The sequence below is a fragment of the Oncorhynchus gorbuscha genome, unplaced genomic scaffold (assembly GCF_021184085.1).
Source record: "Oncorhynchus gorbuscha isolate QuinsamMale2020 ecotype Even-year unplaced genomic scaffold, OgorEven_v1.0 Un_scaffold_961, whole genome shotgun sequence".
Classification (NCBI taxonomy): Eukaryota; Metazoa; Chordata; class Actinopteri; order Salmoniformes; family Salmonidae; genus Oncorhynchus; species Oncorhynchus gorbuscha.
In genome coordinates this window covers 167,936-183,255 of record NW_025745896.1, presented here as the reverse complement: position 1 = coordinate 183,255, position 15,320 = coordinate 167,936, and the positions used below count along the sequence as shown (strand labels likewise).

At 41.5% G+C, this 15,320-nt stretch overlaps 1 protein-coding gene across 1 annotated transcript; it reads right to left on the bottom strand.

Annotated features, from left to right (window-relative positions):
- Positions 1-4,883: 4,883 nt before the first annotated feature.
- Positions 4,884-11,999, bottom strand: LOC124020871 (NLR family CARD domain-containing protein 3-like). Its single transcript, XM_046336168.1, has 6 exons — positions 11,980-11,999; positions 7,979-8,095; positions 7,788-7,872; positions 7,430-7,658; positions 5,353-7,144; positions 4,884-5,088 (listed from the first exon to the last, which is right to left on the bottom strand). The coding sequence occupies exons 1-6, from the start codon at positions 11,997-11,999 to the stop codon at positions 4,884-4,886; spliced, it is 2,448 nt and encodes an 815-aa protein (XP_046192124.1).
- Between the last annotated feature and the right edge of the window lie 3,321 nt (positions 12,000-15,320).

Genomic DNA, 15,320 nt, shown 5'->3' with positions numbered 1-15,320 from the left:
CTTCAATAAGCATTTCTCAACGGCTGGCCATGCCTTTCGCCTGGCTACTCCAACCTCGGCCAACAGCTCCGCCCCCCCCGCAGCTCCTTGCCCAAGCCTCTCCAGGTTCTCCTTTACCCAAAAACAGATAGCAGATGTTCTGAAAGAGCTGCAAAACCTGGACCCGTACAAATCAGCTGAGCTTGACAATCTGGACCCTCTATTTCTGAAACTATCCGCCGCCATTGTCGCAACCCCTATTACCAGCCTGTTCAACCTCTCTTTCATATCGTCTGAGATCCCCAAGGATTGGAAAGCTGCCGCAGTCATCCCCCTCTTCAAAGGGGGAGACACCCTGGACCCAAACTGTTACAGACCTATATCCATCCTGCCCTGCCTATCTAAGGTCTTCGAAAGCCAAGTCAACAAACAGGTTACTGACCATCTCGAATCCCACCGTACCTTCTCCGCTGTGCAATCTGGTTTCCGAGCCAGTCACGGGTGCACCTCAGCCACACTCAAGGTACTAAACGATATCATAACCGCCATCGATAAAAGACAGTACTGTGCAGCCGTCTTCATCGACATTGCCAAGGCTTTCGACTCTGTCAATCACCATATTCTTATCGGCAGACTCAGTAGCCTCGGTTTTTCGGATGACTGCCTTGCCTGGTTCACCAATTACTTTGCAGACAGAGTTAAGTGTGTCAAATCGGAGGGCATGCTGTCCGGTCCTCTGGCAGTCTCTATGGGGGTGCCAACAGGGTTCAATTCTCGGGCCGACTCTTTTCTCTGTATATATCAATGATGTTGCTCTTGCTGTGGGCGATTCCCTGATCCACCTCTACGCAGACGACACCATTCTATATACTTTCGGCCCGTCATTGGACACTGTGCTATCTAACCTCCAAACGAGCTTCAATGCCATACAACACTCCTTCCGTGGCCTCCAACTGCTCTTAAACGCTAGTAAAACCAAATGCATGCTTTTCAACCGATCGCTGCCTGCACCCGCATGCCCGACTAGCATCACCACCCTGGATGGTTCCGACCTTGAATATGTGGACATCTATAAGTACCTAGGTGTCTGGCTAGACTGCAAACTCTCCTTCCAGACTCATATCAAACATCTCCAATCGAAAATCAAATCAAGAGTCGGCTTTCTATTCCGCAACAAAGCCTCCTTCACTCACGCCGCCAAGCTTACCCTAGTAAAACTGACTATCCTACCGATCCTCGACTTCGGAGATGTCATCTACAAAATGGCTTCCAATACTCTACTCAGCAAACTGGATGCAGTTTATCACAGTGCCATCCGTTTTGTCACTAAAGCACCTTATACCACCCACCACTGCGACTTGTATGCTCTAGTCGGCTGGCCCTCGCTACATATTCGTCGCCAGACCCACTGGCTCCAGGTCATCTACAAGTCCATGCTAGGTAAAGCTCCGCCTTATCTCAGTTCACTGGTCACGATGGCAACACCCATCCGTAGCACGCGCTCCAGCAGGTGTATCTCACTGATCATCCCTAAAGCCAACACCTCATTTGGCCGCCTTTCGTTCCAGTACTCTGCTGCCTGTGACTGGAATGAACTGCAAAAATCGCTGAAGTTGGAGACTTTTATCTCCCTCACCAACTTCAAACATCAGCTATCTGAGCAGCTAACCGATCGCTGCAGCTGTACATAGTCTATTGGTAAATAGCCCACCCATTTTCACCTACCTCATTCCCATACTGTTTTTATACTGTTTTTATTTATTTACTTTTCTGCTCTTTTGCACACCAATATCTCTACCTGTACATGACCATCTGATCATTTATCACTCCAGTGTTAATCTGCAAAATTGTAATTATTCGCCTACCTCCTCATGCCTTTTGCACACATTGTATATAGACTCTCCCTTTTTTCTACTGTGTTATTGACCTGTTAATTGTTTACTCCATGTGTAACTCTGTGTTGTCTGTTCACACTGCTATGCTTTATCTTGGCCAGGTCGCAGTTGCAAATGAGAACTTGTTCTCAACTAGCCTACCTTAACCTCTTACTCGTACCTGGCACGCAGGCGTCCCATCTAGAGCTCTGGAAATGCAAATGCACTACGCTAAATGCTAATAGTATTAGTTAAAACTCAAACATTCATTAAAATACACATGCAGGGTATTGAATTAAAGCTACACTCGTTGTGAATCCAGGCAACAAGTCAGATTTTTAAAATGCTTTTCGGCGAAAGCATGAGAAGCTATTATCTGATAGCATGTAACACCACAAAAGACCCGCAGGGGACGTAAAACAAAATAATTCGCATATTCGGCGCTACACAAACCGCACAATAAAATATAAAACATTCATTACCTTTGACCATCTTCTTTGTTGGCACTCCTAGATGTCCCATAATCACTATTGGGTCTTTTTTTCCGATTAAATCGGTCCATATATAGCCTAGATATCGTTCTATGTAGACTGTGTGATATACGAAAAAAATAGCGTTTCATAACGTAACGTCATTTTTTTAAATTCAAAAAGTCGACGATAAACTTTCACAAAACACTTCGAAATACTTTTGTAATGCAACTTTAGGTATTAGTAAACGTTAATAAGCGATCAAATTAATCACGAGACAAAATGTTTCTATAGGGCTCCATCTTGAAATACTGTCCGTGTATTTCTCAACCAAAATATCCGGTCAGAGACCGGACGAAATGGGCTGTCTCTTGTTCGTTTGACCAAGAAACAAATCCTAGGCAAATGACAAGACTGTTGACATCGTGTGGAAGCTTTAGGTACTGCAACCTCAGCCATATTTAATTTCTTTCGCCCATAACAATGGGTTGAAGCGGCTGATGGATATATTTTTCCACTTTCAGTGATCAGATTTTCCTGCACTTTTCAATGAAACTCACGTTCTGTTAAAGCCACAGCCGTGATTTAACCAGTTTTATAAACGTCTGAGTCTTTTCTATCCACACATTCTAATCATATGCATATACTATATTCCTGGCATGAGTAGCAGGGCGCTGAAATGTTGCGCGATTTTTAACAGAATGTTCGAAAAAGTAGAGGGTAGACTGAAGACTACCCCTCTATACTGCCCCCGTTGGAGAAAGTGCGTACCCATAGTAAACTGAAAATATTTTTTCCCAAAATTGCTAATATATGCATATAAAAATTATTATTGAATAGAAAACACTCTAAAGTTTCTAAAACCGTTTAAATTATGTCTGTATGTAAAGCAGAACTCTCAGGGCAGCCCTTTCTCCCAAATCCTCTCTTGTGAAGAGAAAAGTTGGGTCAACTTTGACATCATGGCCCCCACCCTTCCCAGGCAGCTACGGATCCAGGAACAGTCTCTATCTGTTCAGCGTGATATCAGCTTTCAAATGGCACGTTCATTGTGAGAATCCCACGAGCCCTGCATGTTTCGCGGGCAAAATTGCTCGTGTCCCTCTGAAAAACAGGCACTCTTTTGCGCGCGGCCGATTTGGAGTACGTCTTTTTCCATGATCCAGCATTTGAAGCCGGATTGTCTGTTAGCGTTGATCTTTGTTCTACATGCTAAAAACATCATAAAGCTTGATTTTTCACATTGTTTGACCAGTTTAGTGGACATATAATATGTAAATTGGAAGTTTTGATGCGCAAGAGTGCTGGACCAGAAGTCATTTTGGATGCATTTCAGCCGAAGCTGTTAACATGTGCTAATACAGAGATACACAACGTGAAACCAAACAATGTATTGGGTAAGTATTACTCCGTCTACGTCTCCTGATGGAAGAACATCAAAGGTAAGGGAATATTTATGTGGTTATTTGGTGTTTCTGTGGACTCCAAACGTAGAGGAGACATACTGCTAATATCTGAGCGCTGACTCATAGTATAGCGAAGTGAATGATGTCTGTAACGTTAAAAATAAATGTAATACAGCGGTTGCATTAAGAAGAAGTGTATCTTTGTAACTATATGTAGAACATGTATATTTAGTCATGTTTATTGCTTGTTATCTGACGTTATCTGTCGGAGCTATCATCATTTCTCCTGACATTTTAGTAGCATTTTTTGAAATGTCGTCATTGTAAACCGAGATTTATGGATATAAATGGCATATTATTGAAAAAAAAAATATGTACTGTGTAACATGTAATATTACTGTCATCTGATGAAGATTTTCAAAAGGTTAGTGAATTATTTATTTTTTAATTAATCCTACTTTAAAATTTTATTTTTTCTGGGACAAAATGGCCGCCCCTTGCCTTTTGTTTCGGTGGTTATCTAATATAAATATGTGCTATGTTTTCGCCGTAAAACATTTTAGAAATCTGACTTGCTGGGTAGATTAACAAGATGTTTATCTTTCATTTGAGCTATTGGACTTGTTAATGTGTGGAGGTTAAATATTTTTAGGAATATTCTTTCGCATTGTGCGTTATGGTAATGAGCTTGAGCCGTAGTCACGATCCCGGATCCGGGATGGGGAGTCATAAGAGGTTTTAAATAAAGGTGAAATAAAAATAAAAATAAAAATACTAACCTCTCACCATTACCAATAACAGAGGCTACAACAAAACATGCTAACCTCTCACCATTACCAATAACAGAGGCTACAGCAAAACATACTAACCTCTCATCATTACCAATAACAGAGACTACAACAAAACATGCTAACCTCTCACCATTACCAATACCAGATGCTACAACAAAACATGCTAACCTCTCACCATTACCAATAACAGAGACTACAACAAAACATGCTAACCTCTCACCATTACCAATAACAGAGGCTACAGCAAAACATACTAACCTCTCACCATTACCAAAAACAGAGGCTACAACAAAACATGCTAACCTCTCATATGGTGTGGACGATGTGTGTCTGGTAAACACATGTGGATCTGGTGATTAGTTATCACTTGTTGACCAAGTACAGGAATACTGACCTCAGAGTCTCCAGTTTACAGTGGGGATTCCCCAGTCCAGCAGAGAGCAGCTTCACTCCTGAATCCTTCAAATCATTGTTACTCAGATCCAGCTCTCTCAGGTGTGAGGGTTTTGACTTCAGAGTTGAGACCAGAGAAGCACAGCCTTCCTCTGTGATTAGACAGCCTGACAGCCTACAAAGAGATCATCATGACTTCACAAACACACTGTTAAATTAACACAAGTAGTGTAGAGGGACAATTGCAGATGCATTTGGTTTATTCTCTCAAACAACATATATATTCATCTTCCGTCTCCCAGATTTGTATGTTGATAACGTTATAATAATGTGAAAATAAATACATTGATTCAAAAGGTTTTTCAATAATACATATTTGTCTCTAAACTGAATATTTCTTCCTGATGATTAGTTCTTATATGTCATTTTATTTACTCACAGAACAGCTCTGGAGGCTTTGACCACTGGCAGCAGCCTCAGAAGACCTTCCTCTGATCTGGAGTATTTCTTCAGGTCAAACACATCCAGCTCCTTTTCTGAAGTCAGCAACACAAAGACCAGAGCTGACCACTGTGCAGGTGACAGGTTGGGTTTTGAGAGACTTCCTGATCTCAGGAAGCTTTGGATCTCCTCCACTAGAGAATGGTCATTCAGTTCATTCAGACAGTGGAACAGATTGATGCTCCTCTCTGGAGAGGGATTCTCCCTGATCTTCTTCTTGATGTACTTGACTGTTTCTTCATGGCTCTGTGAGCTGCTTCTTGTCTTTGTCAGTAGACCTCGTAAGTGCTTCTGATTGGACTCCAGTGAGAGGCCCAGAAGGAAGCGGAGGAAAAGGTCCAGGTTTCCTGTCTCACTTTGTAAGGCTTTATCCACAGCACTCTTGTAGACAGTAAATTTAGGCTTCTGTCTTTTCCTCACAGAAAGTTTCCTGGACGTTGATTGAGTTTTGGCCATTAGATTCTCATTGTTGTTGATGAATGAGAGGAACACATATACAGCAGCCAGAAACTCCTGAATGCTCAGATGAACAAAGCAGTACACCTTGTCCTGGTACAGCCCACGTTCCTCTTTAAAGAGCTGTGTGCACAATCCTGAGTACACTGAGGCTTCATTGACGTCAATGCCAGCTTCTTTCAGGTCTTTTTCATAGAAAATCTGATTGCCCTTCACAAGCTGTTGAAAAGCCAGTTTTCCCAGTGACAGAATGCTCTCTTTATTCCAGTGTGGACCTGTCTCTTCTTTCCCAAGATATTTTTCATTCTTCTGTTTGGTATGAAACACCACAAGGTGTGTGTACATCTCAGTCAGAGTCTTGGGCATCTCTTCTCTCTTATGTTTCAGCATGTTTTCAAGGACTGTTGCAGAAATCCAACAGAAGACTGGAATGTGGCACATGATGTGGAGGCACCTTGATGTCTTTATGTGTGAGATGATTCTGCTGGCCAGGTCCTCATCACTGAATCTCTTCCTGAAGTACTCCTCCTTCTGTGGGTCATTGAACCCTCGTACCTCTGTCACCTGGTCAACACACCATGAAGGGATCTTATTGGCTGCTGCAGGTCGGGTAGTTATCCAGAGGAGAGCAGAGGGAAGCAGATTTCCCTTGATGAGATTTGTCAGCAAAACATCCACTGAGGTTGACTCTGTGACGTCACAACAGATCTTGTTCTTCTGGAAGTCTAGGGGCAGTCGGCACTCATCCAGACCATCAAAGATGAACAGAACTTTGTACTTGTTGTAGATGGAGATTCCTGATTGTTTAGTTTCCATTGAGAAGTGATTAAGAAGTTCAATTAAAGTGTGTTTGTCCTCTTTCATCAAATTCAGCTCCCGAAAAGGGAATGAAAATACAAATTGGACATCCTGATTTGCTTTTCCTTCAGCCCAGTCCAGAATGAACTTCTGCACAGAGACTGTTTTTCCAATGCCAGCGACTCCCTTTGTCAGCACAGTTCTGATACGTTTGTCTTGTCCAGTTAAGGGTTTGAAGATGTCGTTACATTTGATTGCAGTCTCTGGTCTTGCTTGTTTCCTGGTTGTTGTCTCAATCTGTTTCAGCTCATGTTCCTTATTGACCTCTCCTGTTCCACCCTCTGTGATGTAGAGCTCTGTGTAGATCTTATTGAGAAGTGTTGGGTTTCCTTGTTTAGCGATCCCCTCAAATACACATTGAAACTTCTTCTTTAGATTAGATTTGAGTTCACGTTGGCAAATCACAGCAAGCTCATCTGAATGAAGAAATAACACAGAGGATATTAATATTACGTCATTACAGACTGGTGTTATTATTATTGTTATTATTATATTATTATTGCTATTATTGATGGTATTATTAATGTTCTCTCTCTAAATGAATCACCACAACACATCCCTGCTGCTACTCGATGAGGTCACTAGGTGTTGTGTTAAGGCTGCTACAATATCATTGAGTTACACAGCTACTTTAGCTGTACTTTAGCTACAGCTTTTAAATGTTATAAAACATCATTCAACATGAGTCAGACAGATCTTACATTTCTCCAGTGTGTCAGCAAGCTCCTTCTGGTTCATTTTCCTCAGGATGTGCAGTGTGATCTTCAGAGCCCCCTCTCTGGCATTGCTCTCCTGCTTCTCATCTTCAGCATCCACCACTTCCTTATCCTGCTTCTGACTCTCAAAGCCTTCTGGGAGTTCTGTACAAAGATTCCTCTTGAACAGCTTCAGCTCGTTCTTCACAAATGTCATAATTTTCTCTTCAAGCAACTGAAATAAATAAAGTAAATAAGTTAAGCAAGAAACAAAATGCTTTCTCATCAACACATTAATGAATGATTGACAGATCAACTTTACTTGAGGTAAACAAAAACAAATGTACATAACAGGACCACATACACTGAATATGGAGGCCAGGTCTGTTTGATGACTCTGGGAAGACTGACCACTGAGAATCTCTGACTCTGATCTCTCCTGTTGGTTTCTGTGGACAAAATGAAAACAACAACAATAAATGGGAAAATGGGAGGAGAAATGACTAGAGACAGTGTTGTTTAACTCACTGACCAGGACCCATGAGTTCTTCTTACCTTTGTTCAGTAGAAAAGTCTTCCTCTCTAAACATTATAGGAGGTTCCATAGACCGGTCACTCTTCATGGACACACAGCTGGGTACAGGGGTGGCTGGTCTCTCCTGCTTGATTGGTCTTCAACACAACAGAGACAAACATTACATCTCTCATCTCCTCTGAGCGAGCTCAGATATGGACATTTGAGAAGAGTTTTATACCAAAACGCCATATATCACTTTACAGAAATGTTTGCAAATTAGCTTTGGTATATCGCACACTACAGTTGAGGTGCAATGAGAAAGTCATTCTGCTTTGAAAGATGATAAACTTGTAACGTCACTTTTGAGCAAATGTCCTTTGAATATTTTGGTACCTGCTGCAGAGCTCTTCTTTGTCTACAGGGCTTTACTTTGGCAGATAAATATATATATATATATATATATATATATATATATATATATATATATATATATATATATATATATATATATATATACACACAGTGGGGCAAAAATGAGTCAGCCACCAATTGTGCAAGTTCTCCCACTTAAAAAGATGAGAGAGGCCTGTAATTTTCATCATAGGTACATATGCCATACACTGCATCAAATTGGTCTGCATGGCTGTCGTCCCAGAAGGAAGCCTTACTCACACCTGAGACCTTGTAACACTAACGAGTCACATGACCACGGGAGGAAAAATGGCTAATTGGGCCCAATTTGGACATTTTGAGTGGACAGCACATCTACACTGTTATACAAGCTGTACACTCACTACTTTACACTGTAGCAAAGTGTCATTTCTTCAGTGTTGTCACATGAAAAGACATACTCAAATATTTACAAAAATGTGAGGGGTGTACTCACTTTTGTGATATACTGTATATATAATATATATATATTTAATTATCTAGATGTGTGGTGTTTTTAGTTGATGTCATTTGAATTGTCTGTTATGCTATAATGGTTATTTAAATTTTAAATTTTTATTTGTAAGTGGTAAAATGAACTAGAACATTTTGTCTTTTGCAATTCTGAGTAATTACTACTTTAGTAAATAATTACACATTATTCAGTACTACTGCAGTTACTACATAATTCCAATAGATGGCCACATAAGACCACTAATGACATTTCAGAAGATTAGTTTAGTTTTCTCCCTGGATACACCACCACTCCCCTCACAGGAAAACTCCTGTGTGCTTCTTTCTGTCCCTTTCCACACTGCTAACACAAGAGGAAGGACTGACAAAGCATTTAACAGATTACTGTGAAGTAATATAATGATGATTCATGTTTATTATTACCTGGTTTTATGCTCATGTTTTGAAATTATACTTCATTAATATAACAATTATCAATAAACCTGAAAAGGAATTTAGTCACCTCTGGTCTAGAAAAATGTATTTTCCAGGTACATTCACTGTCAAATGTATCAACCAGCTTCGAGCTGCTCTGCCTTCTCTCTCTAGTAGTCAACTCAGCCCCGCTAAAAGGCTGGTGTCGTTACTCTGCCTTCTCTCTCTAGTAGTCAACTCAGCCCCGCTAAAAGGCTGGTGTCGTTACTCTGCCTTCTCTCTCTAGTAGTCAACTCAGCCCCGCTAAAAGGCTGGTGTCGTTACTCTGCCTTCTCTCTCTAGTAGTCAACTCAGCCCCGCTAAAAGGCTGGTGTCGTTACTCTGCCTTCTCTCTCTAGTAGTCAACTCAGCCCCGCTAAAAGGCTGGTGTCGTTACTCTGCCTTCTCTCTCTAGTAGTCAACTCAGCCCCGCTAAAAGGCTGGTGTCGTTACTCTGCCTTCTCTCTCTAGTAGTCAACTCAGCCCCGCTAAAAGGCTGGTGTCACCACTCTGCCTTCTCTCTCTAGTAGTCAACTCAGCCCCGCTAAAAGGCTGGTGTCGTTACTCTGCCTTCTCTCTCTAGTAGTCAACTCAGCCCCGCTAAAAGGCTGGTGTCGTTACTCTGCCTTCTCTCTCTAGTAGTCAACTCAGCCCCGCTAAAAGGCTGGTGTCACCACTCTGCCTTCTCTCTCTAGTAGTCAACTCAGCCCCGCTAAAAGGCTGGTGTCGTTACTCTGCCTTCTCTCTCTAGTAGTCAACTCAGCCCCGCTAAAAGGCTGGTGTCGTTACTCTGCCTTCTCTCTCTAGTAGTCAACTCAGCCCCGCTAAAAGGCTGGTGTCGTTACTCTGCCTTCTCTCTCTAGTAGTCAACTCAGCCCCGCTAAAAGGCTGGTGTCGTTACTCTGCCTTCTCTCTCTAGTAGTCAACTCAGCCCCGCTAAAAGGCTGGTGTCGTTACTCTGCCTTCTCTCTCTAGTAGTCAACTCAGCCCCGCTAAAAGGCTGGTGTCACCACTCTGCCTTCTCTCTCTAGTAGTCAACTCAGCCCCGCTAAAAGGCTGGTGTCACCACTCTGCCTTCTCTCTCTAGTAGTCAACTCAGCCCCGCTAAAAGGCTGGTGTCGTTACTCTGCCTTCTCTCTCTAGTAGTCAACTCAGCCCCGCTAAAAGGCTGGTGTCGTTACTCTGCCTTCTCTCTCTAGTAGTCAACTCAGCCCCGCTAAAAGGCTGGTGTCGTTACTCTGCCTTCTCTCTCTAGTAGTCAACTCAGCCCCGCTAAAAGGCTGGTGTCGTTACTCTGCCTTCTCTCTCTAGTAGTCAACTCAGCCCCGCTAAAAGGCTGGTGTCGTTACTCTGCCTTCTCTCTCTAGTAGTCAACTCAGCCCCGCTAAAAGGCTGGTGTCGTTACTAGTCAACTCAGCCCCGCTAAAAGGCTGGTGTCGTTACTCTGCCTTCTCTCTCTAGTAGTCAACTCAGCCCCGCTAAAAGGCTGGTGTCGTTACTCTGCCTTCTCTCTCTAGTAGTCAACTCAGCCCCGCTAAAAGGCTGGTGTCGTTACTCTGCCTTCTCTCTCTAGTAGTCAACTCAGCCCCGCTAAAAGGCTGGTGTCGTTACTCTGCCTTCTCTCTCTAGTAGTCAACTCAGCCCCGCTAAAAGGCTGGTGTCGTTACTCTGCCTTCTCTCTCTAGTAGTCAACTCAGCCCCGCTAAAAGGCTGGTGTCGTTACTCTGCCTTCTCTCTAGTAGTCAACTCAGCCCCGCTAAAAGGCTGGTGTCGTTACTCTGCCTTCTCTCTCTAGTAGTCAACTCAGCCCCGCTAAAAGGCTGGTGTCGTTACTCTGCCTTCTCTCTCTAGTAGTCAACTCAGCCCCGCTAAAAGGCTGGTGTCGTTACTCTGCCTTCTCTCTCTAGTAGTCAACTCAGCCCCGCTAAAAGGCTGGTGTCTCTGCCTTCTCTCTCTAGTAGTCAACTCAGCCCCGCTAAAAGGCTGGTGTCCTTCTTCTCTCTAGTAGTCAACTCAGCCCCGCTAAAAGGCTGGTGTCGTTACTCTGCCTTCTCTCTCTCTCTAGTAGTCAACTCAGCCCCGCTAAAAGGCTGGTGTCGTTACTCTGCCTTCTCTCTCTAGTAGTCAACTCAGCCCCGCTAAAAGGCTGGTGTCGTTACTCTGCCTTCTCTCTCTAGTAGTCAACTCAGCCCCGCTAAAAGGCTGGTGTGATCAGCCCCGCTAAAAGCTGGTGTCTTACTCTGCCTTCTCTCTCTAGTAGTCAACTCAGCCCCGCTAAAAGGCTGGTGTCGTTACTCTGCCTTCTCTCTCTAGTAGTCAACTCAGCCCCGCTAAAAGGCTGGTGTTGATCTGCTTCTCTCTCTAGTAGTCAACTCAGCCCCGCTAAAAGGCTGGTGTCGTTACTCTGCCTTCTCTCTCTAGTAGTCAACTCAGCCCCGCTAAAAGGCTGGTGTCGTTACTCTGCCTTCTCTCTCTAGTAGTCAACTCAGCCCCGCTAAAAGGCTGGTGTCGTTACTCTGCCTTCTCTCTCTAGTAGTCAACTCAGCCCCGCTAAAAGGCTGGTGTCGTTACTCTGCCTTCTCTCTCTAGTAGTCAACTCAGCCCCGCTAAAAGGCTGGTGTCACCACTCTGCCTTCTCTCTCTAGTAGTCAACTCAGCCCCGCTAAAAAGCTGGTGTCGTTACTCTGCCTTCTCCGGGGGCATGTTGAGGTAAATTTACTAACCGGGAGGGTTGAATAGTGTAATTAATTGACGGGTTGGAATACGCACTCTGTCTTTTCTATTCCGAGGTTGTTTACAATATCTGATATTAATATTATGTTTTATATGATGTACAATAATGTATGTTGATGCTAATATGATGTACAATAATGTATTTTGATGCTAATATGATGTACAATAATGTATGTTGATGCTAATGCTATGTACAATAATGTATGTTGATGCTAATATGATGTACAATAATGTATGTTGATGCTAATATGATGTACAATAATGTATGTTGATGCTAATGCTATGTACAATAATGTATGTTGATGCTAATATGATGTACAATAATGTATGTTGATGCTAATATGATGTACAATAATGTATGTTGATTCTAATATGATGTACAATAATGTATGTTGATGCTAATGCTATGTACAATAATATATGTTGATGCTAATATGATGTACAATTATGTATGTTGATGCTAATGCTATGCACAATAATGTATGTTGATGCTAATGCTATGTACAATAATGTATGTTGATGCTAATGCTATGTACAATAATGTATGTTGATGCTAATGCTATGTACAATAATGTATGTTGATGCTAATGCTATGTACAATAATGTATGTTGATGCTAATATGATGTACAATATTCAGTTATGTTTCCATATGATAACAATAGACTAATATATTCAATATGTTATAAACTATTGTTTTTTTAAACAGTTTCACTAATTAATTCTAATTAACTTAATCATGATGACCCCTCACTATTGACATTAGTTGCACTAATTGCACTGTTTGTCTACATAACCTGGTTCAAGTATTCATGACATCACGCTGAAGACACAGTGATGCTGAAACGTTGGTAAAAAATAAATACTGGGATTACTGGGTTTAGTTTATGTATGGAGTTTATATATGGAGTTTATGGAGTTTATATATGGAGTTTATATATGGAGTTTATACATGGAGTTTATATATGGAGTTTATATATGGAGTTTATATATGGAGTTTATATATGGAGTTTATACATGGAGTTTATATATGGAGTTTATATATGGAGTTTATATATGGAGTTTATACATGGAGTTTATATATGGAGTTTATATATGGGGTTTATATATGGAGTTTATACAGTATATGGAGTTTATATATGGAGTTTATACATGGAGTTTATATATGGAGTTTATATATGGAGTTTATACAGTATATGGAGTTTATATATGGAGTTTATATATGGAGTTTATATATGGAGTTTATATATGGAGTTTATATATGGAGTTTATATATGGAGTTTATATATGGAGTTTATATATGGAGTTTATATATGGAGTTTATATATGGAGTTTATACAGTATATGGAGTTTATATATGGAGTTTATACAGTATATGGAGTTTATATATGGAGTTTATATATGGAGTTTATACATATATGGAGTTTATATATGGAGTTTATATATGGAGTTTATATATGGAGTTTATATATGGATTTATACAGTATATGGAGTTTATATATGGAGTTTATACATGGAGTTTATATATGGAGTTTATATATGGAGTTTATATATGGAGTTTATATAGTTTATATATGGAGTTTATATATGGAGTTTATACAGTATATGGAGTTTATATATGGAGTTTATACATGGAGTTTATATATGGAGTTTATATTTATATATGGAGTTTATATATGGAGTTTATACAGTATGGAGTTTATATGGAGTTTATACAGTATGGAGTTTATATATGGAGTTTATATATGTTTATACAGTATATGGAGTTTAGTTTATATATGGAGTTTATATATGGAGTTTATATGGAGTTTATATATATGGAGTTTATATATATGGAGTTTATATATGGAGTTTATATATGGAGTTTATATATGGAGTTTATATATGGAGTTTATATATGGAGTTTATACAGTGGAGTTTATATATATATGGAGTTTATACAGTATATGGAGTTTATATATGGAGTTTATACATGGAGTATATATGGAGTTTATATATGGAGTTTATATATGGAGTTTATATATATGGAGTTTATATATGGAGTTTATACATGGAGTTTATATGGAGTTTATATGGAGTTTATATATGGAGTTTATACATGGAGTTTATATATGGAGTTTATACAGTATATGGAGTTTATATATGGAGTTTATACATGGTGTCATGCAGGTGAAAGAGGACCCAAAAGCGACTTAACAGAAACAGAGTTTATTTAAGTCCAAACAGGGAATAACAGAAATCCTCTAGTCTGTAGAGGGGAATAACTGGAGAAGCGGCCACAGACTGCAGGTCGCTTCGGGTAGGCGCAGGCCGTGGTAGACAGAGACACCTGCTCACACGCAGCATCTGATGAAGGCAAAAAACAAGACAGGACAGGGCGATACACAATCACAGCAAAAACACGACAGGACAGGGCGAAACGCAATCACAGCATGGTGAATACTAAACAAGGAACCGACGGGACAGGAACGGAACACAAAGGAATAAATAGGGACTCTAATCAGGGGAAAGGATCGGGAACAGGTGTGGGAAGACTAAATGATGATTAGGGGAATAGGAACAGCTGGGAGCAGGAACGGAACGATAGAGAGAAGAGAGAGCGAGAGAGTGAGAGGGGAGGGGGAGAGAGAGGGATAGAAAGAGGGAAAGAACCCAATAAGACCAGCAGAGGGAAACGAACAGAATGGGGAGCACAGGGACAAGACATGATAATAAATGACAAACATGACAGTACCCCCCACTCACCGAGCGCCTCCTGGCGCACTCGAGGAGGAATCCTGGCGGCAACGGAGGAAATCATCGATGAGAGAACGGTCCAGCACGTCCCGAGACGGAACCCAACTCCTCTCCTCAGGACCGTAACCCTCCCAATCCACTAAGTATTGGTGACCCCGTCCCCGAGAACGCATGTCCATGATCTTATGTACCTTGTAAATAGGTGCGCTCTCGACAAGGACGGGAGGGGGGAGGGAAGACGAACGGGGGTGCGAAGAAAGGGCTTAACACAGGAGACATGGAAGACAGGATGGACGCGACGAAGATGTCGCGGAAGAAGCAGTCGCACAGCGACAGGATTGACGACCTGGGAGACACGGAACGGACCAATGAACCGCGGAGTCAACTTACGAGAAGCTGTCGTAAGAGGAAGGTTGCGAGTGGAAAGCCACACTCTCTGGCCGCAACAATACCTTGGACTCTTAATCCTGCGTTTATTGGCGGCTCTCACCGTCTGTGCCCTGTAACGGCAAAGTGCAGACCTCACCCTCCTCCAGGTGCGCTCACAACGTTGGACA

Excerpts from the sequence above, each read along its gene's own strand:
- LOC124020871 (XM_046336168.1), bottom strand. The coding sequence starts at position 11,999 with ATGCCCCCGGAGAAGGCAGA. Across the intron at positions 8,096-11,979 it reads ATGCCCCCGGAGAAGGCAGA|ACCAATCAAGCAGGAGAGAC; the intron begins GTAACGACACCA and ends GTTGTGTTGAAG. Across the intron at positions 7,659-7,787 it reads ACCTGGCCTCCATATTCAGT|TTGCTTGAAGAGAAAATTAT; the intron begins GTATGTGGTCCT and ends TATTTATTTCAG.